At 47.7% G+C, this 24,609-nt stretch overlaps 2 protein-coding genes across 4 annotated transcripts in view; one reads left to right on the forward strand and one right to left on the reverse strand.

Moving 5' to 3' along the window:
- The window catches only part of LOC117221701 (tyrosine-protein kinase-like otk), a 55,754-nt gene extending 48,231 nt beyond the window's left edge, over nt 1-7,523 (forward strand). Inside the window, exons 6-9 of the mRNA XM_033472868.2 lie at nt 42-608; nt 1,808-2,083; nt 2,154-2,339; nt 3,314-7,523. Coding sequence (XP_033328759.1) covers nt 42-608; nt 1,808-2,083; nt 2,154-2,339; nt 3,314-4,371 — 2,087 coding nt within the window. The 3' untranslated portion in view covers nt 4,372-7,523. The remainder of the gene's footprint in view (nt 1-41; nt 609-1,807; nt 2,084-2,153; nt 2,340-3,313) is intronic.
- Nucleotides 7,524-8,028: 505 nt separating this feature from the next.
- The window catches only part of Sema1a (semaphorin 1a), a 295,418-nt gene continuing 278,837 nt past the window's right edge, over nt 8,029-24,609 (reverse strand). For 2 of the 3 annotated variants that reach the window (XM_033473000.2, XM_033473002.2), the window contains 3 exons: nt 23,688-24,304; nt 20,691-20,901; nt 8,029-18,582 (listed from right to left, as the gene is read on the reverse strand). In XM_033473000.2, the coding sequence (XP_033328891.1) occupies nt 18,309-18,582; nt 20,691-20,901; nt 23,688-24,304 (1,102 nt within the window). In that variant the 3' untranslated portion in view covers nt 8,029-18,308. The remainder of the gene's footprint in view (nt 18,583-20,690; nt 20,902-23,687; nt 24,305-24,609) is intronic. The other variant, XM_033473001.2, reaches the window with a different exon arrangement.

Consider the following 24,609-nt stretch of genomic DNA (forward strand, 5'->3'; position numbering starts at 1 on the left):
TTTCCGATCTTTCCGCGATCGCGCGGCTCTTTTCGTTACAGCTCCGCCCACGCTGATCGCTTCGCCGGAGAGCCAGAGCGCGATGGAGGGCGATTCCGTGACCATGGCGTGCTCCTATTCCGGAATGGAGCCGCCCGTGACCCACGTTCGCTGGCTGAAGGACGCCGAACCGCTGAAGGAGACCGGCGGGCCCACGCGGCACAGGGTCACCGACAGCCACGGCAACGTGACCCTGCACTTCAAGAGCGCCGACCTCTCCGACAAGGGCAGCTACGTCTGCGAGGTGTCCACCAAGGGCTTCCCGTCGATATTTTCGGAGCCGGCCACGCTGACGGTCGAGGAGAAGCTCAAGTTCTCGCCGCAGCCGGTCGACAAACGGCTGGAGCTCGGCTCCATGGCGAAGGTGCCGTGCAAGTCCCAGGGCGCGACCAATCCGCGGGTCAACTGGATCAAGGAGGGCGTCGGCGAGGATTTCCCGAAACACGTGCAGGACATCAACGGCACGCTCCACTTCAACGGCGTCCTCGAAGAGGACAAAGGCCGCTACACTTGTATAGCGCGCAACGACCAGGGATCGATCAACCACACGATCAGCATCGACGTAGTCAGTGAGTGCGATCACGTAGCATCGGCCGGGGCTGGGTGAACGAGTCGCGCGGCGGGAATATAGGCGCGATCGGTCCTTGAGCACACATAATTTCACCGTTTATGCAACACCCGGTCCCGCGAGACTCGTCTTCGGCTCTGCTGCGATTGTCGTGTTTACCTACAGCGTTGGGTATTCGAACAAACAAGCTAATCCGAGCCTTCGAACTACAGTAGCACGCAATAATTACTTTAAAAATGAATTAAATTGAATCGATAATAATAATAATTGAATATTAATAATAATTGAATCGATAGAGGGGCTAGTCTACTGGACGATGACTGAAATGCTTTTCTTTCCAAATTTTGCTATTACTTGGAATGATAAAAAAATAGAAATCTCTCGTTTTTTAAACTTTTTTATTTAAATTTAAAATGTCTGTTTTTTTAAGCATGTCTGTTCATGTTCTCAGATCTCGGTAACTTATATGAAGGTTGAAAATTTTATCGAGAGCGGCTCACGTTGTTACGAGTTACAACGAATTAAAGATCGCAAAAATCGCAGTTTTATCACGATTTTGTCCAGAAACTGTAAGAAATCTGAAGTTTTCAAAATGCTTCTAAGAAAGTCATTTTTAAAATTTTAGAAAGTTAAAAAACGAGGGTTTCTAATTTTTTTTCTTTTCATTCAAGGTCATTTTATCCAAGGTCTAGTATACTAGTCCTTCTATTATTAAAAAAAAATTCAAGTCATTTAGTTCAGTTTTGAAAAAGTTATCGTGTTTTAAAACGTGTACGAACACTTTTGTAGGCCACTGTATATTTATCATTGACTATAAAAACAAGCCGCGAGGCTCGTACAATCGTATCTGCACCTTCCAAATTGTCCATTCTCGTTCGCAAGCTGAGCGACAATGCGAGAAAAATTACTCGAAAAATATTATTATATATAATATATATATATTAATAATATATAATTATATATTATATAATAATATATTAATAATATATACTAATATATAATATTAATATTATATTAATATATAATTTATTATTATATATCAATGACAATATATAATAATTATATATAATATATCTATTATAATAATATATATAAAATAATTTCGAAAAATACCCTCGGCCTTTATGCGAAGCGTCTTTTCTCCGCTCAGACGCGCATCATCTCGACGCTGACAAACCGATTGTTTGTTCTTTGACACAGTCGCGCCCAAGTTCACGATCCAGCCGCTGAACCCGACGGAGGCGGTCGAAGGTTACCCTGTGATGCTGCACTGCGCGGCCGAAGGCGACCCCAAGCCGACCATACAGTGGGACAAGGACTCCCGGATGAACAACTTGAACAATTCGCGGTTCGAAGTTCTGGGCAACGGAAGTTTGTACATAAGGGAAGTGTACATGGGGGACGAGGGGAAATACGGATGCACTGCGGGCAACAGCGGCGGTTTGAAACGGGAGGAGGTTCAGCTGAACGTGAAAGGTAAGAGGATCGCTGCGGTGGAAGACGAGCTCTAAATTAAACGAGAACAAACGACGCGCTCTTTTTACAGCCGGCGACACGTACAGATTCGACACGGACCCGGAGGTGAGCGACGACGGTTCGATGATGACGAAAACGGTGACGATCACGTTGAGCGCTGCCGCGGCTTACATCGTCCTGGTCGTCGGCCTGATGCTGTACTGCCGGTACCGACGTCGTCGCAGGAAGCAACAGTATCTTCAGGAACAGGCCGAAGGTATCGTATCGTGTAACGAATGTCGCGAGAATATTGTATCGAGAAGCACAGTACAGTAACGTCGCCCTAATTCGCGCTCAGATTGTGCGCAAAAATGAACAATTTGGGAAGAGTTGATACGATTATTCGAGCCTTGCAGCTCGTTTTTATAGTTGTTGACAGTTCGTAACTATAAAAACGAACCGCAAGGCTCGAATAATCGTATCTCCTCTTCTCAAATTGTCCATTTTTGTGCACAGTCTGAGCGTCAATTAGGGAGAATTTATTGTAGTCTCGTGTACGCGGGACCCGCCAGGCCCCGCGACGTCTAACGTAGCTACTACGAACTTTATTCAATTTATTCCTGTGAAGGTCGTCATAGCATATTACAGTTAATTCTCCCTAATTGACCCTCGACTTGGAAACAACAAAAAAATGGATAATTTGAGAGGAGATACGATTATTCGAGCTTTGCAACTCGTTTTTATAGTTGTTGAAAGTTCGTAACTTCTCTTCCCAAATTGTCCATTTTTGTGGACAAACTGAGCATCAATTAGAGAGACATTACTGTATTTCGATAGAGCACTGTACAGGCTGTCCCAAAAATGTCTCGTATTACGGAAATATGGGGTAGCTGAGGTCGTTTTAAGTAACTTTTTCCTTTGTGAAAATTTTCTCCGAGGCACCGCTAACGAGTTATTAACGAAAAACACTGACCAATGAGAGACGAGCTCGGCTGGCGCGGAGCGGCCAATCCGGCTTCGGCCGTCCGTTGACTTGGTCGCCTCGCGCCAGCTGATCTCGCCGCTCATTGGTCACTGTTTTTCGTTAATAACTCGTAAACAGAGCCGCGGATTGCATTTTCGCAGAGGAAAAAGTTACTTTGAACGACCTCTTCTACCCCAAATTTCCGTAACGCGAGTCATTTTTGGGACACCCTGTACTTCGATCTATCGCGGAACCACGTGGATAATTGGAATCTCGTGTTTGCGCAGAGAAACTGGAGAACGGGGAGGTCCAGGAGGAGCAGCAGACCGAGCTGAAGGAGACCGGCAACAGCAAACTGAACTCGACGCACAAGAAGAAGGAGAACCGGGACTCGCACAACAAAAGCGACGGCGCGGACACCGCGCAGAGCCAGAGCAGCAACCAGTCGAAGAAGTCGAAGTCGAACTACGACAAGATCGCGGTGTCCCGCAGCAACTTGAAGGAGCTGAAGCCTCTCGGCCGCGGCGAGTTCGGCGAGATCTACGCGACCAAGTATCAGGTGGAGGGCGACAAGGAGACCCTGGTGATGGTGAAGAGCCTGACGAGCACGAAAGACGAGATGTCCCTGCAGGAGTTCAAGCGGCAGCTGGATCTTCTGCACAAGCTGAACCACGAGAACGTGGTGAAGCTGATCGGTCTGTGCCGCGAGGAGGAGCCGGACTACATGATCCTCGAGTACACCGACTGGGGCGATCTGAAGCAGTTCCTGATCGCCTCGCGGAAAGACAACAACTCGAGTCCGACCCACGAGACGAAGCAACCCCGCGCCCCGCAGCTCTCCGTCGCCCAGATCATCTCCCTGTCGAATCAGGCGGCGAAGGGTTTGAAGCATCTCGCCGACACTCGTCTGGTCCACAAGGACATCGCCGCCCGGAACTGTTTGATCGCCAGCAACCTGACGATCAAGATCTCGATGCCGTGCATGACCAAAGAGCCGTACCAGCAGGAGTACACCAAACACCGGAACCAAGTGATCCCGCTGAGATGGCTGCCGTACGAGGTCGTCTACGAGGACGAGTACTCGACCAAGAGCGACGTCTACTCGTTCGCCTGCCTCGTCTGGGAGATGTTCCATCAGGGCGAGCTCCCGTTCAACAAGATGAACGACGAGTCCGTGCTGGCCGCGCTGAAAACTCAAACGCTCGCGTGGAAGCCGCACAAAGCGGCTCCGCCGGCTTTGCAGGAGCTCCAGGTCCAATGCTGGGCGAACGATCCGCGCGAGAGGCCGACCTTCGACGAGGTCGTCTCGAAAATAGGTGAAATTGTCGTCGACAGCTGTCTTTAGACTGCTCGACGATATGCCACGAGGCTCTAAATCGGGGATATCGGAGCGCGGGGGTAACGATTGCGGGTGAACCGATTTATGGTGGGGGGGGGGGGGGGGGCAGGAGACAAGAGCTAGAGAGATCCAAACGCGACGACTCGGTTCTGCAATGGTTACCCGTGCTCCGGTGTTCCGTCGCGTCCATTAGGTCGTTAAGGATATAATTTATTTGTAACGCAAGGATCCGCTCCAATGACTGCTAAACGTCGGGTTAAAGTTTAAGGATAACCGTACGGCCCCGTACACGCTACAATATTATACGACTAAACGCAATATTTAGTACTCAGTATCAGTGTAACGATATAGGTATATCGGTCACGATCGCACATCGAATATTCGTAAGTTTAACGCTATATTGTCGTCACGTCAGAGACCGCAAGCTACAATGTGAACGCATCGTATTTAAGAAAGTATCACGACCATATCAACAATCGAACGAACGACGATTTTTCTATCCGCCTAATTCTCGCGTCTCGACACTCATATACACACACGTATACAGGGTGTCCCGAAAATGTCTCGAAAATCCGGAAATAGGAGGTTCCTGAGGTCATTTGAAGCAACTTTTTCCTTTGCGAACATTTTCTCCGAGGCTTCGTTTACGAGTTATTAACGAAAAACACTGACCAATAAGAGACGGGCTCGGCTCGCGCGCGGCGGCCCAGCCAACGAGCGCACGGAGCCCGGCTCCGCTCATTGGCTCGGCCGTCTCGCGCCAAATGATCTCGCCTCCGATTGGTCACTGTTTTTCGTTGATAACTCGTAAACGAAGCCGCGGATTGCATTTTCGCTGAGGAGAAAGTTGCTTCGAATGACCTCAGGAATCCCCTACTTTCGGATTGCAAGACATTTTTTGGACACTCTGTATACACACGCATATATACACACGTACGTAATGAACACGCTCACACACGTACACACCCAGAAACACGTTGTATTCTGTTAAGGTTTAAGGCTTAAGGATTATTTATAGCGACACCGCTTGTGTCTGAAACGCGCGCGTACTCGCGCGCGCGCGCACGGGAGGGACACGAAAACGAAACGAGGAACGAGAAGACACGAGACAGCTCGAGACCGCTCGATATCATCGCTCGAACAAGATAAGACGAGCGCGAACGGGCTTGTACATACCGAGGGAATAACCGTAAGCTCCGTCGTTAAGTAGAATCGCGCGATGTTTCATTTTCATCCTGATTTCGATTCACCGATTCCGATTTTCATTCGACTTCCGATGGATCGCGGCGCTGTCGTTCATCGTTGTTTCTTGGTCACGATCGAGCTCCGCGCGACTAGCTCCGCTATTACGAGCTACGGAAAATATCGTTCACGGGGTCTAGTTTCTTCTAAAAATCGCGAAGTTCCTGCGGGAACGAGCCAGGGGAGTCACACGACCGTCCACGGGTGCCACGAAAATTCGCGCAACGGGATCCCTTGCATCGTTCGATCGATCCCGTTTACGATCCGTATCAGCCGCAGAATATTTGATTTTTCGAGCAACAGCTTCTCGCGATCGCTGCAGGTTTCCGAATTATGTTTCGACCGCTTCGAGTTCGAAGGGGGCTGAAAGGGGGTACAAACGACCGAGAACGATTCTCCGAGCGTACAGGAAAGCGAAGAAGAGACGACAGATACTCGAAACGTATTAACGTATTCTCCTCATCCGAGATTACAATTAATTCGTAATCGTGCCCGCGGGAGAGCGACGCGTGCACACACGTTCAGAGCTGTACGATAGGGGGTTCGAAAGACGGCCAGGAAATCACGGGGCACTGGGTAGACTCGCGAGAGACAGACGGTATCGGAGGAAAGAGCGTAACGATGACGCGCGATGCGAAACGTCGATCAATATTCCAAGTACCCAGCCGAGCTCTGCATACGTATACGCATATAAAATATTATAATGTATCATATACGCATCTAGATGTACGAGACAACTAAGGTAAACAGTACCAGTGCGCATCTCCGTAACGTTAAAGGTTCATAATCATAGCAAATACGACCATTCCCCTAATTTAATGCACCCTCGTCGCACCGAAGGCATCGCGGCCGATTTCGACAAGATCTCGGCCGCGTCGATGCTCGGGGAGTCAGCGTAAATCACGATTCTGCGACGGCGTCCGAACGTTCGCGTCGATCGATCGCGATCCAACGCCCATTTTCATGAAGCCGGACAGAAGTCATCTCGGTCGGGGTGGTCGCGGCGGTCGATCGGCGTCTCGAGGGTTCGCGCGGGTCCGCTCGCAAACGGTCCAAAATCTGGATTGACCAGATGCTTCCTAAATGTTCACAGTATATGCCAAGAAAATATTCTTGTAACATAAAATACGTTAGGAACATACCTTGCAGCAACGTCGCTCGCGCTTGGAGGATCGTCGGGGCCGTGCTCGATCGGGCCCCGACGATACCAAACCGTGCTCTCATATCATTCGCCGATCGAATTTCCCGGAGGCCGCGATCGTCGACCCGTCGTCTTGTCTCCTACGGCATCGGGGAGAAAACGCGGCATGGTTTTTCCAGTCTCGTTCGCGATCCTCGCTCGTCTGGAAAAGTTTACACTCGAGTTTATCGCGCTCGCGCGCGCGCGCGCACCCGCCCGCTACTCTCTCGTGCTCGCATTCACCGTCGTCGTTTGCGTTTCGCGTAATTGGATGGCAAGACGAGGGGGTCGACTCGGCCGAGCACATCGAGAGAAACAAAGAGAACCAGAGAGACAGAGAGAAAGAGAGAAAATGAGGGAGAGAAAGAGAGAGAGAGAACGTTAGAGAGCGAAAGATGTAGAGTGCAAAAGAGGGAGGGTGAGAGAGAGAGAGAGAGAGAGAGAGAGAGAGACAGAGTGAGAGAAGAAAAATGCCGCGCCGGTGATTTTATAACGAAAGCGATCTATTATTGCGCCTAATGTGTCTAGTCATACACGGGAAAACTGTAAGCGAGCAGCGAACGCAAGATCCATTTTTTGAACGAACGTTTTTCATATCCGTAGACGTTTTGTAACCGACTTTTTTCTTTCTTACAGTATTTTGTAAATATTTGTACTTTTTTATCTACACATCGTACTTATGAATCTTTGAAATAGTATGTGCTACGATTAAATAAAGGTGGATAAAAATGGAAAATATACGTACCCAGATTTATTTCAGTCCCCGAACATACAAGGGTGTCCCGAAAATGCCTCGCGATCCGGAAGCGGGAGGTTCCTGAGGTTATTTGAAGCAACTTTTTCCTTTGCGAACATTTTCTCCGAGGCTTCGTTTACGCGTTATTAACGAAAAACGCTGACCAATAAGAGGCGAGCTCGGCTGGCGCGCGGCGGCCCAGCCAACGAGCGCACGGAGCCCAGTTCCGCTCATTGGCTCGGCCGTCTCGCGCCAAATGATCTCGCCTCTGATTGGTCACTGTTTTTCGTTGATAACTCGTAAACGAAGCCGCGGATTGCATTTTCGCTAAGGAAAAAGTTGCTTCGAATGATCTCAGGGATCCCCTACTTTCGGATTGCGAGACATTTTTAGGACAGCCTGTATATCCTCTACGGCATCGATGTGCGCGACCGAATTACAATTTACAGGGGACAGCGGATCTTTTTGGTGCGGAGGGATATCGATGGAAAACAACAGACGGTGGTATTACCTAATCAAATTTATTTTTACTTAATATTTCGTAGTACAGTCTATGTCTATTTTTATGATATATAAAATAACGTAGTCGTCGAATGTAAAATGGGTGAAAACGAAAGAACGCTCGTAAACGCCGGCCGAACGTGGGCGGCCGGTAAAAGAAAATCGAGTCAGAGGCAGTCGTACGGTGTGATTATTTGAATGCTTTTATGTATATTTATAGTATTTATATATATATATATTTTTTTTTTCGTATATGTATAGGAAATCAACGTGTATACGAAGAGAAAAACCGATAAACGCAGTTTTGACGCGAAGAGTATGTTTAGTAATACTTATATTATTTATATATAAAGTCTAATGAATTACTTAATCCGTTACTTATAGTACTTAATTCATTAATATAGTAGCAGCCTCACTCTCTAAATAGTACTAAATATAATAATGGTATAATGCGGTAATTATCGTTAATATAGATTATTAACGTCATAAATAATAATCGTCAGAATCGTATAATAAACAATCGTACAATGTGTTTTTTGTGATTTTAGTGTTTTTCATTTTTTTCTTTAAATGTTATCATATAGTTATAATCACAATAGCGTATTCTGAAAAATAGATCAGGGTCCCGTGGGCAGAGAGCGGAGTACCTCGTTTTTTTTAATACCGAATCACCGTATTAGCAAAAATTACCACCGAACAAGAAGTCGCTCGCGCTCGCGTATTCGTTTCTCGATCACCCCCGTCGGCGTCATCTCGCGCCCATCTCGTCGGTCTCTCCCGCGAGCGACTCCGACGAAAAGATTTTTAGCGAACGATCGGAGAAATCGAATCCCTCTTTTCCCCTGTTCCTCGATCGATCCCGAACAACTGGTTCCCGGGACAAAGGCGAACGGACGATCCGGCCGCGAGTCTCGCCTCGTAAACAGTAGGAGTAGTAGTAGTAGTAGTAGTAATAGTAATAGTATCCCTAGCATTAATAGTAGTCGGTAGTACCGATTGTATCTACCGATTCGCAGTAGTAGTACCATACGCTATCGCTCGTTACTGTCGCGGCGAACCGGTTCTCGTCAGGCTGGCGGACGTTCCGCGACCGTTTGCGTTTCCGCGGACCGTCCGAGTATCGTTTCGAGCTCCCGACGGGATCTCGTCCGGCCGCCGTTGTCCCGCGACGGGACAAGGAATCGATCCTGCAACGGGTCTCTCGCGGAACTCTTCGGCGCGACGTCGAATTCGCGGTTCTCTCAATCGCCCCCGCGGGGAAACACGGACGTCGTAATCGACCGCTCGGAAACGAACGATCGTTGCCGCGTTTTATCTCCGTCTCTGCCTCGAGACAGACAGACGGACGACTCGGCGATCGACTCGGAAACCCGCCGGCTGTTTTTCCCTCCGCGTTTCCGCAGATTCCCGACGCGCGCGGGGTGTACGCGGTTCTCTCTCTCTTTCCACGCGTATCTTCGCCCCTCGCGATTCCGCCGTTTCCCTTCTCCCCGCGGCCTTCCTCCCTCCGCGACCAACCAGCCTCTCGCGTTTGCATTTTAATCGCGTCTCTGCCGCTCTGCCTAGGGAACCCACTATAACAGGGCACTATGAACAGCAGTCTGCTGGCTAAGAGACTTTCCGAATCTATCAATCGCTCCTCGTCATTTTCTCCCTCTCGCTCGCATTTTCTTCCTTCCATTCCTTCTTGTCCTCTCTCATTCTCTCTCTCTCTCTCTCTCTCTCACTCTCTCCCTTTCGCACCAGCTTCTTCTCCCTCCCTTTCTCGCTCGGCACCACGTTCCCGTTCGTTTCGTCGTTCCGTTTGTTCGTCCCGCGCCGCGACATTTCCGTGTTCCTCTCAATCCCATCGTTCGCCCCTTCTTCATTCATTTATATTCTTTTCTTTTTTAATCTCTACTCTTAATGCTACTTGAAACGCGACGTCGGTCGTGACTTGTCGCGATGACGTGACGTGAACGTGACGTGTGACGCGACGCGACGTGACGCGACGTGACGCTTGTTTATCTTTAGTACCACCTTTTTCCACGCGAATACCCCGACTTCTCGCTCGTTGTAAACAACGAGCTACGTCGGGCCTAAAATACATAATATAGTAATGGAAACGAGTCCCTCTCTTCTTCTCTCACCTCCTCGTCGGCCCGTCCACCGTTTCGTTTCGCGTTCGCTCTGCGATCCACCGATTCCTTCGTCGCGATGTTCTCTCTCTCTCTCTTTTTTCCGAAGACCGAGCGCGCCTCGCGAGATTTTCCACGGCCGGAGACGCGTCGCAGCGTCTCGATTTCTTTCATGCCGTTCCCGCGAATTGTTGGCGAATTCGCTGTTGGCCGCGTCGAAGACGCATATCGGTGGATCGAATCGCGGGACAGTAGAATAATAAGATGGATAATTAGCGGCGACGAGGAGCCGAGAGCGATCTCTTGGATTAATGCGTTCAACATGCACCTCGGAATCGACAAAAGCACTCGTATGCCAGCATGCTTCTCCTATGTCCACACTACGTGTCAGCCGATAGTTATCACTACTGTACCTTTTTTCGCGTTATGATGCTTTTACTTTAGTTTTTTTTTTTTTAAATTATTTTTTTTTATTCGTTAATATTAGACGTGCCGTGTCTCTATCGTCAGCCTACTGCGGAAACACTACTTTATCGTTCTCTTATCTTTCTCTCGCACTCATTCTCTCCCTCTCTCTCTCTCTCTCTCGCTCGCTCGCTCTCTCTCTCTTCCTCTATCTTTCTACGAGTCACACTACTCTCTTTCTTCAACGCTGTTTCGCGTTCGCTATCTCCCTATCTCTCACGCGCATCCCTCTCTCCCCTCTTTCGCTCCCGATTACATTCGCGTTCTCAATCTCGTCGCTCTCCGATATTCTCGCGTTTCTCACCGCGTTGCATCCATTCACCCGCCTGCGTTCATAAAGAGTATTATATATAATTCTCGTGTCGTTATAATATAATCATCGGCAATAATATACCTCCGGTATTAATGCAATATCGTTATTATTTAGTATCGTTAATATTATTATTAATTATTATTCATTCTTCGGTACAATATTCTTTTAAAATCGGTCCAGCTCACCGCGAGCGGCCCCAACGAAACCCTTTGCGAGGGGTGCCGCGTGAACAAATGGAACTTGTTGCGAAACTCGAAACGCCGCGTCCAAAATTTTCACTCTTCTCATACCTCTAACACGCTCTCCTCTTTGCCTTCTCTCTCTCTCTCTCTCTCTCTCTCTTACACACTCTCTCGCTCTTTCTCTCTCTCTCTCTCTCTCGTTCTCGCCAGCAGTTTCACTCGTTCTCACGCTCGCGCATACGTTCGTGTGCACGCACCCCTCCCTCGAGCGGTGTTTCTCGTCTATAAATTACAGCGAGTCGCGCGACCGTGCACGATAATTATGTAAAGAGGCCTCGAGCCTAATTGTTTTCACCGTATCCAGCTCGAAATCCCGACTCAGGCTCGGCCGTTCGCGATCCCGCGTCCGGCCGCGGTCTTATTCGAAACGTCTGGCCCCGTCGGCGTGCGATTCGTAGCTCGATTCTGCGTTTTGTTAAAAAGGTCGGTGAACAACGTATACAATGGACGAGAGGAGTTTACGATATACGCGTCGCGGAACGATTGATAAAGCCAGGTGATTCGGTCGTTAATTGACAGTGAACGCGCACGTGCCAAGGGACCGACGTTTCTCGACATTTCATTGCAAAAACTCGACAGAGCCGCCCGTTAAGGGAGCCGTGCCTCTTTACGAATGCGCGAACGCTCTCTCTCTCTCTCTCTCTCTCTCTCTCTCTCTCTCTTTCTGTCTCTTTCACTCCCGTCTGCTCATTCGCGCAGATTCTCGCGGAATATCTGTTGGTAGGGTGATCGCACGCTTGCCCTCGAACGTCGCGCGCTCACTCCCGGCCGAATGTCTCTATCAGTTACAGTAAAAAATAGCGTAAACGGCACTGCATTAGGAAGAAGCAAAATACGTGTTACGTTCTCGTTAATTTATCGTTGATAAATACTACAAGTGTTCGTATCTCTCTCTCTCTTTTTCTCTCTGTCTCTCTCTCCCTTTCTCACTTTTGTTCACCGTTCTCAAAAGTCCATCGGCAATCGCAATCGTTTAGTTGATAGGTGTGATTAATACTCGGTTAGTTATCGGTAGAGGTGATGAATAGCGGTAATACATGTAAACGGTAAAATGATCGTTCACCCGAATCGAAAGCGTAACGAGGGCTCGGGTCGTGCTGAATTTGTTTCGCGGAGCCGGATATTCGGGATAGTCCCGTGTTAATAACTCTTTCTGCTCGTCGCGCTCTCTCTTTCTCTCTCTCTCTCTTTCTCACTTTGTCGCATTCTCTCATTTTCGCTTTATTCACTCTGGTCAAATCGAAACGAAACGGATGAAGAGAAAAGAAACGAAAGATCTATGTATACGTGAACTATGTATAGATGCGTATGTATACCGTTCTCGTTTTCTTTCTCTTTGCTTTCTCGTCTCTTTCTTTATCTTTCTCTCTTTCTCTCTCTCTCTCTCTCTCTCTCTCGCTCGCTCGCTCTCTGTCTCGCACACTCTCGATCTCACGCATCCGTCTCGCATTCCCTGACGCTCGAAAAGTTCGCTGCAGTTTCTTTGTTTCTCTCATTTCCCGTTTCATTCATTTAATTACAAAGCGCGTAACGGGCGACTCGCCGCTCCGCGGCCGCCACGAGCCGAGCCGATCGATCTCCTCTCGCGCTGTGAACAATTTCCTCTTGTAACATCGTCCTATCGTCGAGGAGGACCCTGCGGGAGGAGGATCGAACGCCGCCAGGTCTGGCACATTTAACACACGATTCGATCAATGTATGCGATCGCGAAGCGTTTCGAAGTCCCTCTTGCGAATTACGCTCAACGCTACTAGTTCAATTTTTTTTTTTTTCATAACTTTAGGTACTAATGTGTTTTTTTCCTCTGCTCTCCCTCTACGCCGTTCCGTCACCCGCTCTCTTCGGCGCTCTTGCCATCGTTCCGCAAAACCCGGTCTCTCTCTCTCTCTCTCTCTCACTCTCTCCCTCTCTCTCCACTTTCTCTCCCGCCACGTTTACAACTCCCGTACAATTTCCGCGTATCATTGTAAAACTATGACGTCTAAAATGTTCGAATTAACGCTAGATCCTCGATATTAATAATCAGATCGGATAAATTAATAGTCGTTAATAACCGTGTATGTATCCAACTAGGCTAGACTTCGACGGAAAAATATATTTATAAAAAGTTATAATATTAATATACGTTTCAAGCGTTCTATATATATATTTTTTTATTTATATTTATTTATATTTATATATATATATACACACATATATATATATTTATGTGTATATATATATATACCGTTTGCTAATCCTCTACTTATGATCTAAGCTTTCATCGTCAAAACTCTTGTCTCATACATGCTGCGATCATCTAACCCGGGACCGGGACCCATGAAACGGGAAAAGACCCCGGGGTGTATCTACCTAATATTCTTTTTTCTGAATTTTATAATCGTAATAACTGGCTAAACTTTTCACGCTCAAGCACACGCGCATTCGCTCGATTACCTCTCGTCTCTCTCGCTCTCTCTCTCTCTTTCTCTCTGTTTGAAGTTTCTTTCGTTCCCTAGCCTTCCATTTAGAAATATACAGCCGAACGTAACTCGAGCCTACCAAGCGATTGAAATGAAATAATGCATGAAACTGTCGCGTCTCGTCGTGTATCCTCGACGCATCGGCAACGCAAACCCACCCCCACCCCCCTCCCAGAAAAAGAATCTTCTCTTCTTCCCCCGTCATCGCGCTACTTTCTCCGCGCTCCGTTCTCTTCGTCTATTCCACGTTCGCGATCGAACCACCCCGACAACAACCGCGAAACGAAATCCGAACCATCGAACGGATAAATTCAACCGATACAAACGAAACGTCGCTCGACGAACGTCGTCGCGAATCAACTTGCCCTTCGCGTCCTCCCCTTCCCATCGTCCCCTCCATTTCTCCGCTTTTTTTGTATCTTGGATGGAATCCGTTCCTTATTGGTTTAAACGATACGATCGCGCGATTCCGTCTTCGTTTTGAACACGTTGGACGCGAACCTCTGTCGCCCCCCGGTTTACCCTCTGACCCTAATTTTTCTACGTCCCGACCTCGGTCGGAAACACCGGCTCATATTATAAATATCCTTTCTCTCTCTCTCTCTCTCTCTCTCTCTCTCTCTCTCTCTCCCTTTCTCTGTCCGTTTCCGTCAACCGTCCTTCTTCCGGCGATCGTCGTTCCGCCGCGTTCTCCACGCTTCCTTCGCGCGTTAATCAAACGTTCGCACGCGCCGCCAACCGGAATAATCTCCTCGTTGTCGAAAAATATCTCTCTGACCGCGCGCTTCCATCGGTGCTCGCAGCATTTCATTTTCATGCATTACTTGATTCCAAGAAGATCCGATCCGAGACGATTCTCGGCCGTGTCTCGTCCCCTCCCTTCGTTCGTCCTTCGTTGCCACGCATCTCGATTTCGCAGGATCGGGTCCACAAGCTCCGATCGAACCCCGGCTGATCGCTCTCCCGCGGGCAAATTACAAAAATCTTTTGGCAAAGGTTGAATAGAGAGCGCCGCAGCATATTATCTTTGGCGTACGAAATTTCTTCAGTCTCGCAATGAACACATAAAATCCCGTCGAACGGATACAAACAAGGTCGAACAAAGATTGTTGCGTCTCGAGCAATGGGGCGGGATGGGGGTGGGGGATCGTGTCGGTTAGAAATATAAAAATATGAAAGTCCTAAGCGCGGTGGAGGGACGGCGAGCGGTTCGACGAACGGCTTTCTGTAAAGCGAACCGAGATGCGTACACGTTTTATGTTTTGTGCGACGGGGCCTCTCCACCTGAGATTTCGTTTTCTCCCTACCTCGTTCTTTTGTGCGCCTCTCTGAACGTTTCAACCATCATCGCAACGACCAACAACGGTGTGTTCTTCACACGTTTATACGAATTAATATCTTTGGTATCGTGCCTGAGTCTTTCCATTCGCGAAACGATCGCTACACACGTGAGTCTCTCGTTAGAATCTATAACACGGTTAAAACGCGAACCCGCTTTTTTGTCGTATCAAACTTAGAAAACGCGCGCGCGTGTCCCTGTCGGAACCGCGCGGAAGCAAGCCGTTCAAAATGCGCTACATACATACGCCGGAGGTACAACTACGGATATTTTTATCAACGACGAGAGAAGCGTCGGGTTCGATTAACAACATGGCAGCTTCGAAACGCGCGGATCTCCGCGGCAGTAAATGTACGTGTGTGTGTCTGTCTGTGTGTGCGCGCGCGTATGTGTATGACTTTGTATGCACGTGTGTGTTTATATGTCTGCGTACGTATGCATGTATGTACGTATGTGTTTGAACGCGTAGAATCGCGTCCGTCTTTCCTCGTCGACGCATCGTTTTGCTCGCGTAGCCGACCGTCCTCTTTCCTGCTGGAATCATGCGCTTCAGCTTGCGAGAAGAAAGCTCCGTCGTCGGATATCAACGCCGGCCTTTCCATTTCAATTACGAACAGAAACGCGTCGTATATATATCCAGCTGAACCGTCATGGATTCCGCGGGAAGAGCGACGTCGGGGCGTTTTCGCGCGTCGATGGCTCGCGAAACCAGCCCAAACTCATCATCGTATGAAGGAACGCGACGTAAATTTGTACTGTCGACAAAGGAAATCGTGTTCGTCGGTGCCGACGCAACGTTAGAACTGTTCGACCGATCCCAGGGCCCGAGCCTTTCGAGAAAATTCGTTTCAGTCTTTCCGTTTGATAAGGGGTGAATAGAACAGGGCGGGCCCCTTCGCCGATCTCGAAACGAGACGATCCGACGACGATCGTTCGTAGAGGAAAAAGGCGCGGCGTTGAACGTATACGTACGCGCGTGTACGCGCCGGTGCTCGCGCGCGTGTGTTTGCCTCTCGCGCGCTCGTGTCCAACACGTAGGATAAAAGAAATGCGGCAGCGTGACGCTCTCTGCTCGATTGTTCACAGAATGTCGCGAACTTGTCTCGTTTCCCGAAGAAAAACAATAAGCAGGATCGAAAGAAGAAACAATTCATCGGCGTTGATCGTTGTTTGGCTCCGCTGTTGGATACCGACGCATCGATTCGTTCGCGATTCGATTCCGATTCCGATTCCGATTCCGACGGTAGCCGTTTCGAAAAATGGCAGCGATGAATTCTTGTGAACAACGGACCGTCGAGTTCATCATCGCCGCCTTCGTACGCGCTTGTCGTCTGAAATTCGTCGAAGAGAGTCGTTCGAGTCGCACCATCTCCCCGTTCACCATTTCCATCGGTTACAATCTCCTGCATCTTCTCATTCTCCCCATTATGCAACCATTCTTTCTCTCGTTCTCTCCCTGTCTCAAGCACGCTCTCTTTCTCTCTCTCGCTCTCTCTCTTTCTGACCCTTTCTCTCAACGCCTAGAAAACTTCTCGTCATATAGAATATATCACATACGCGTTATTCTCTAAACACACCGAAATAAGAAGCACTTTAAGATAGATGTCTACTTGTATCATTTTGCCCAAATTTCTAGATGGACTGATTCTCATGTCTCTGCTTTCCCTATGCCGCTCGTAAGATTCTTAAACCGTTGTATATATGCTATTTGTCGTTTTCTTTGTATATACGTGTTATTTACATACAAGCCCTGTACCTCTCCCGCTCGTTCTCCGACAACGCTGCGCTTTCGAATCTTCTTCCGTCTGCTTTGTCAACTCTCTCTCTCTCTCTCTCTCTCTCTCTCTGTCTATACGAAAACAGATGTCGCGCACGCACGCTTTCTCTCCCGTTACCCTCTCTCTCTTCCTCTCTCTCTCTCTCTCTATCTCTCTCTGTCTTTCTCTCTGTCTATCTGTGCGTCTCTATTACGTATATTCTGTAGCTCGGAGAAACGTGCGCTCCGAAAACGTACGAGAAAATTAGGAATCGCGGGAAACTCGACAACAACGACAGCGACAACGACAACCGCAACTACAACGCGACGACGGCGACGGCGACGGCGACGGCGACGACTTCTTCGCCGAACCGTAATTCGCCTAAATCCATCGTTTAACAAAGGCAACGCGACGATTTCCGCGATTCCGCGTGAAACGGTCGATCGTTTATGGCACGGTGCCGCGCAAACCACGAAGCCCGATAACCTTCCATCTTCGATTTCCTCTTGTCGACGATCGAATTACGAGGCACGCGGTAGTATTACGCGTACAATAATGGCACTGTCGATCACTCGCTAGTTAAATATTACAACATTAGAAAAATCGCAACACGAGTCCCGACGATAGTCTCTTTTAATTGACTTCACACGAGAAGAAACCTTGCCGTAATACGACGCGCGTGCACGCGGCAATCCGGTTCTTTAGAAAAACAAACGATCGGAACGAAACGGCGGAGATCGCCGCGTCGCGATCGCGCCGGGCTTGCTCGCTCGCTCGCTCGCTCGTTCGCTCGCTCGATCGATCGATCGGCGATCGAAAACGCTCGGACCTCCGTCGTCGAAGAAGACTCGGAAACGATCCGAGTGGAGGCCTCTGTCGTACTCGCGTTCTCTCCGTCTTCTCGATCGTTGCGCCACTCTCGGCGCGCGATCTCGGCGATCCTTCGGCGATCCTCCGACTCGATCGACGCGCGCGCGCGTACACAGCTACATCCAACGTGCACGTTTGTGGCACGTGCAGGCGTAGATCGGCGATTCGAACGGCGTATCCGCGCAACGAAAACCGGGCAAGAAGGGAGTATATAACTAGGACGAGGGAAGAAGGGGGTGGTGGTGGTTCTCCTCGGCTCGTTCGAGCGCGCCCCGCTATACGAGATCGGTACGCGCGACGGACCTGCGATGGTACGGCGTGCCGGTCGCGGGCATCGTCGGTGTCGTTGCTGCTGTTGTTGTTGCCGTTGCTGTAGCCGGCGTCGCGTAACAAGAAGCGGTGTACGACGGCGGCGGTGAGGATCGCGGCGCCGACGACGACGACGACGACTATGAGCGGTAGATGAAGCTGCAGGGCGGCGTCGGCGGTGGCGGCGAGCCGCCGGTCATGGCGATCGGTACGAGGGTGGGCGAAGGTGACGAGGAGGGAGGAGACGGGGAACTCGACGATACGCTCGAGGGCGGCGAGGGCGACTCGAGCGTCCTCGGGCCCGCGAGCTCGCGGTTCGAAAGTCCCCCGGACGTGACAATCGCGTTACGACGATTGCGCGCCGGCCGTCCTAGGCTCCGGTGACGGCCGCCTCCCTCCTCGCTCGTTTCTCAGAGATAAACCTTCTTCACGCTGCGGGTGGTTGCGAATCCGTCGTTGCGCCTGTACGCGTCGCCCTGGTGCGACCGCAGGGTCCCGAAGTTGTCCCTCGGCCCGCGGAACCCGTATCCGTCCGGAAACTGGAACAGCGTTTCCGTCGGCGTCGGCGGCGGCTTTCGCATCGTGCCCTTCGGGGAGTGCAGCTTCGGGGGCTGCGGGACCAGCACCGGCTCCGCGTACGTCACCTCCTCCTGCGGCAGCAGCTTCGGCTCCGGCGCTAGCCTGCTGCAACCAATGAAAACCGATCGTCGGCACGTGAACTCGTCGACTGGACTACACAGGATGTCCCAAAAATGTCTCGCAATCCGGAAATGGCGGGTTCCTCGGATCATTCGAAGCAACTTCTTCCTTGACAAAAATGTTCCCCGATGCACCGTTAACGAGTTATCAACGAAAAACAATGACCAATAAGAATTGCCCCCTAGCCTGATACGCTGTACAATTGCTGTCGCGTGGCACTTTGGGGGCAAAGCAATCCACAAAACTCCTTACACGGACGCGGAGTTAAGACTGGGTCTTCCGTACCCGGCCTAATGACCGATAAGAGAAGGCGTTGGTTTACCCACGTTCGGACCCCTCGTAGGTGTTCCGTCGGGGGGTGGGTACTAAATTTCTTGTGTATGCCAGACCTGGCGAGGAAACATATCTGCGCCACCTCCGCGGTGGCCAGATTTGCAATAAATGACCAATAAGAATCGAGTGCGGCTGGAGGCGGCCCAGCCAATCAGCGCGCGAAGCCCAGTTCCGCTCATTGGCTCGGTCGCCTCGCGCCGGCTGAGCTGGGATTCGACCGCCTCGACCGCTGGCGCCGTTGACTCGGCCGCCTCGCGCCAGCCGAGCTCGCCTCTCATTGGTCACTGTTTTTCGTTAATAACTCGTTAACGGTGCCTCGGAGGAAACTTTTGTAAAGGAAGAAATTGCTTCGAATGATCCGAGGAACCCGCCACTTTCGGATTGCGAGACATTTTTGGGACACCCTGTATAGCTAACGACTGCGTAGCGCAGCCGATTGTTCGCAGCGTTCGCTAATCAGGCCAACAAGCTCGTTCAAGCCCGCGATTAGCTCGAACGACTTGTACCTGTGTTCGGGTGAGTGGTTGGCATCGAGCACGATATCGCGAGTCAAGCTAATTCGAGCCAGACCTGAAATAAGGCGGAATGAAATTGAACATACAGAAACCGGTCCAAAGATGTCAAGTGTTATCTGAAAGAGTCGGGATAACGTGCTCTCGACGGGTCTGCGTTCCGCTTCGTTTCGACAATTCTACTTGTATACTTGAACGGCTCGGACGACTTGGGACAAGCTCCGAACCGACAAGCCTGTCAAGCTTAATGAATCCGTTTCACTGTAGATACAAGCCGTCGGAGCTGATCGAAGGCTCGAATTAGATTGTTCGAATTCACAACACTAGCTGTTTCACATCTTATCAGCACGTTGAAAATGGACATTTTTAGCCTGTTCGAAATCAATCAAGCTTCTATCTTATGTTCCTGTGTTCTTATATTTCTTATTTCGCAACGTACGAATTCGTTAAGACGAATTCAACGATACAAATATCACGATTAGACTGCGGATTTGATGATGATGATGATGATGATGGACTGGCAGAGATGAATAGATCAAATTCAAAACGGTGAAGGTATTTAAAGAATATAAAAATACGATTGCATCAACTCGTTAAAATTGTTAAGAAAGGAAATAAATGTTCGCCACGGTCCGACATTTTGCAGTCAATGCAGGCAACTTTTATTTCGTACGAAGATCTGCAGCCTAGTTATGATTGTTAGACGGTTAAAAACCCGGAAATGTCCTTGTCCCGCTAATCGGTCCAAATACAGTAAATTCTCCCTAATTGACGCGCTCGGATTGTACAGAAAAGTGGACAATTTGGGAAGTGGAGATGCGATAATTATATAAAAATAATATTTATTATTTGCTATTTATATGTTATATAATATATATAATATATAACATATAATATAAATATAAATATATATATATATATATATATAATATATATAATATATATATATATATATAATATATATAATATAATATAAATATATAAATAAATATATAAATATATGTTATATATATATATTTATATGTTACATAAAAACGATATATAAAAACGAATCGCAAGGCTCGAATAATCGAGCCGTAAATAATCGATAATAAAAAAATATCTCCTCTACCCAAATTGTTCTCTTTTGTGCAGAATCTAAGCATCAATTAGAGAGAATTTACTGTACTGAACTTCGCATCGTCTCGATCGCGTCTCGCGTTGACGAAGTCGATCGAACGCGAGCTGCGAAACGAACTCCGCACTCACCTGTTCACGTTTTGCCGTTGCTCAAAGTACTCGTACTCCGTGTCCGGATACGGTAGATTGTCGTCCTCGTCTTTCCTGCACTTCCTGCCGCACAGGTATCCAGCCACGAAACCGACCAACAGAGCAGCCAAGGCTCCAGCCACCACGGCCATCACCAGAGTCTCGACGGAATATTGCGGCGGCGGCGAATCTGCTGCGGACACCTCGGGGCCTGGACAAAACGCCGTTCAAAAATTAACATGTTGTTCAATCGGCGAAGTGGCCGCGACGCGAAACTTATGCGAGAACCGCTAGCGCTATTCCCAATGGTTTTTATAGTTACCGATTTTCAATAACTATAAAAACAAGTGGGAAGGCTCGAATAATCGTATCTCCTCTTCCCAAATTGTCCATTTTTGTGCACAATCTGGGCAGTCAAATCAATTGAGCCGTTTATTTTGAAAGTGGCATAAGTCACTTTGTTTTTAAGTCGATATATTCAAGGGTTTGCGTTTGAACACGTTTAAAAATATGGATGCTAACTTTCGAGAAGATTTACTTGTATTTGTTATCTCAGGATACTGATATTTTTCCCAGTACAAATAATTTCGTATAAACATGAAAAAAAATCACCATTAACACGTTCCGTGCCGAGCTTTTTTTACTCGAATCTTCACACTTTGATATTTTACTAAAACTTGTTGTATTACGTGCAATTATTAATTCTCGTACACATAACAACGTAACAAAAACTTATCAACGCCCATTCTTGCGGTGGAAATTGATTCTTCGGTTCTAAATTTCTTGTAAACAATTTGTTCAGTTCACTAAGTAAACATGCAAGCGTGTACCATCGATGGTACACGTGGCACGGAACGTGTTAAAAATCACATCAACATTAAACATTAAAAATCATATTTTCATTACGGTAAAGTGACTTATGCCACTTTCAAAATAAACGGCTCAATTAGGGAATATTTATTGTACCACGATTCGATCGGGTACATCAGGTTGTCGATCTTTCGATCAGATCGCGAAAATGGGGGCTGATCGAGCATTGGCACATTGCGAGCAATCGTTTGCCTAGGTATAGGATATGGGCAGAGGTTGAAAACAGTTAAAGTCTCGTGCCGTGGGCTCTCGAACTTCGCACCATGGTCAGTGTTTTTCGCTAATAACTCGTGAACAAAGCCGCAGATTGCATTTTTGCAAAGGAAAAAGTTACTTAGAATGATCTCAGCTAGCCCACATTTCCGTATTGCGAGACATTTTTGGGACACCCTGTAGTATCGGTTTCGGTTCTCCGAACAGTTATGGAGAACTGAAAAGGTCTCATGACTGTTGTAAGGTCGGAGTAGAGACTCTCTTATCCGAACATTTATTTTTACAATATTCTGGTATCCCAACATTCTATTGGGTTGGCAACTAAGTAATTGCCGATTTGTTTAATGAAATAAAAAATTTTTTTTTTACTTGGAACGAAGTTCAATCTGTAATGTATTTTCCATTTTGTTCGATGACCTTTTGCCATCTCTCTGACAACTTGAAAATTCCACGCTCGTAGAAAGTCTGATCCTTTTCGGCCAAAAACTGAGTTAAGTGAGATTTTACAGCGTCATCATCATTAAAAGTTTTACCACGAAGGGAGTTGTCCGGGGATCGAAATAAGTGGTAATCCGATGGCGCGAGATCGGGACTATATGGTGGGTGTAACATCGATTCCCAACCAATAGCCATCAATTTTTGCCGAGTGGGCAAAGACGTGTGCGGCCTAGCATTGTCCTGGTGGAAAATGACACCTTTACGATTGACCAATTCTGGTCGCTTTTCCTTCACCGTTGCATTCAATTTGTCCAGTTGCTAACATTCACGGATAATCAAAAATAACATAATAATAATAATAATAATTTTATAATATAACATTTACGGATGTCATAAAAATGGGAGTGAGAGACATCTATAACTGAAATCGGCAATTACTTAGTTGTCAACCCAATATTATCTGAGCATTGTATTATTTAGATACATTAGCACCTAGTAGAGAACTTGAATGAAATATTTAGATGACAGAATCTCTTGGAATCAGAATGCTACAAAAATAAATATTCAGATAATCGCTTCTTTACAATCGACCGTTATTTTTCGGTTTCGGTGGGAATACAAAAGAATACGAAGTATAAAGAATTATATACAGTAATACAATACATACATCATATACAGTACAGTAATATAAAAAATTACATATAGAATCCATACTCTTAACAAATGAAAGAGAGAGACACATTGTATCTGTTACGTAAAATGTAATAACGATGAAAACTCGTAACCGAAAAATAACAGTTGCAGAACCGAAACTGACATAAGTCAGAATCGATGTACTTTACAGCAGTTACGAGATTTTTATGGTTCTTTAAAATGGTTTGAAACAGAATCGATACGCAGCCGCTAATGAAAATATTCAGGGCTAAATAACTTTCTAAAAAAAATCGGGCCAAATGACTCGAATATTTTCGAGACGTCAGAGAAACTAGCTTACCGAACAAATTTCTGCAAAAATCGCAATTAGTTGGAACGACAAAAAGCTAAAAGCATAATGTTCTTCTAATATTTTTAACCGAGCGTAGGAAGATACAAAACTGCAGGTTTTACGATTTTTAATTTTCAGCGGGCATTGTAAGTTACAGTGACCCACAAAAAACCGTTGTGGAATTTTTCGTTCCAGGCTCTGCAGAAAAACAAAAAAAAAGCAAAAAAGAAAAAAAAACGTTAAAGAGGAAAACAATTTGAAATTTTTTTCCTCGTTCCAAGCAATTGCAATTTTTACAACGGTCGTTTTGCTCGTTGTCTAGTAAACTAGTTTCTCCAACGCTTCGAAAACAGTTCAAATCCCTTCGGAGCAATTTTCAAAAAGTTATTCCGCTTTAAATGGCGTACGAATATTCCAGCGAGAGACAGTTTCGAACTTTTTATTTTCGGAAGCATTTCAATCCCCGGATGTGATGGGAATAATGCAGGTACCTGAATTATCCTGCTCCTCGTCTTGCATGATATTGATGATCTCCCCTCCCTGGCCATCTTTGTTGGGGATCATCGAGTCCTGGGGGAATTTGTTCTGGTTCGCGGAGATGGCGCCCACGCTGCCCGCGTCCTTGTTCAGACCTTTGCTGGGAGGACAGGACGCGTGCATCCCGGTGGCGACGCTCTGCAAGAATCGGCTGGCATCGGTGGCCGCCGGGCCAACCAGCGCTCTGCACTTGCCTTCGATCTTGTCCCAGGCACAATACGGATCCTGAAGAGCCACGCACTCGCCGCACGACAAGATCCTGTCGCTGTAACACCGGTGGAGCCTGAGCGCCTGGACCTGGCTGTCGGCGATCACGACCAGCCTGCCGTCTTCGAGGCCGTCGCCGGCCTGCGAGGCTCTGACGACTTTGATGCCGCGGACCGGCACCGTCGACGGGAACGCCTGGATCTCCTCGATCACCACCGGGCTGACCTTCAGATGAGTGTCCGCCGAGTCCGCGTTCACCGCCTTGATCACCTTGCCGTTGTCCGTCCCGATGAACAGCACGTCGTACGTCTTGCCGCCGGGTGTCTTCACCTGAGGGTCCACGGCGATCTGCGTGAATCTGTAACTGTTGAAAACGATGCCTTTGGAATCACGAAAAAGACCAGAACAAGAAGGAGATTGTTTATTTGGTTTTGAAATTGACGGATGCATGTTTCGCTTGCTTAACGTGTCATGTATCGAGTATCGACTTTTTAACTTCTTTGTGATATACAAGACAAACTGAATGTTACTACTAGATTTACTAGTTTGCTTACGAAAGCGTTGATATTTATTGATGGTATATTTAATGTTTATATTTTCTATGGCAAATTTTAACTATCTAGATTCGGTTTCATTAATTCACATTAATATTGTGGGAATCTTGAGATA

The sequence above is a fragment of the Megalopta genalis genome, chromosome 7 (assembly GCF_051020955.1).
Source record: "Megalopta genalis isolate 19385.01 chromosome 7, iyMegGena1_principal, whole genome shotgun sequence".
Lineage (NCBI taxonomy): Eukaryota > Metazoa > Arthropoda > Insecta > Hymenoptera > Halictidae > Megalopta > Megalopta genalis.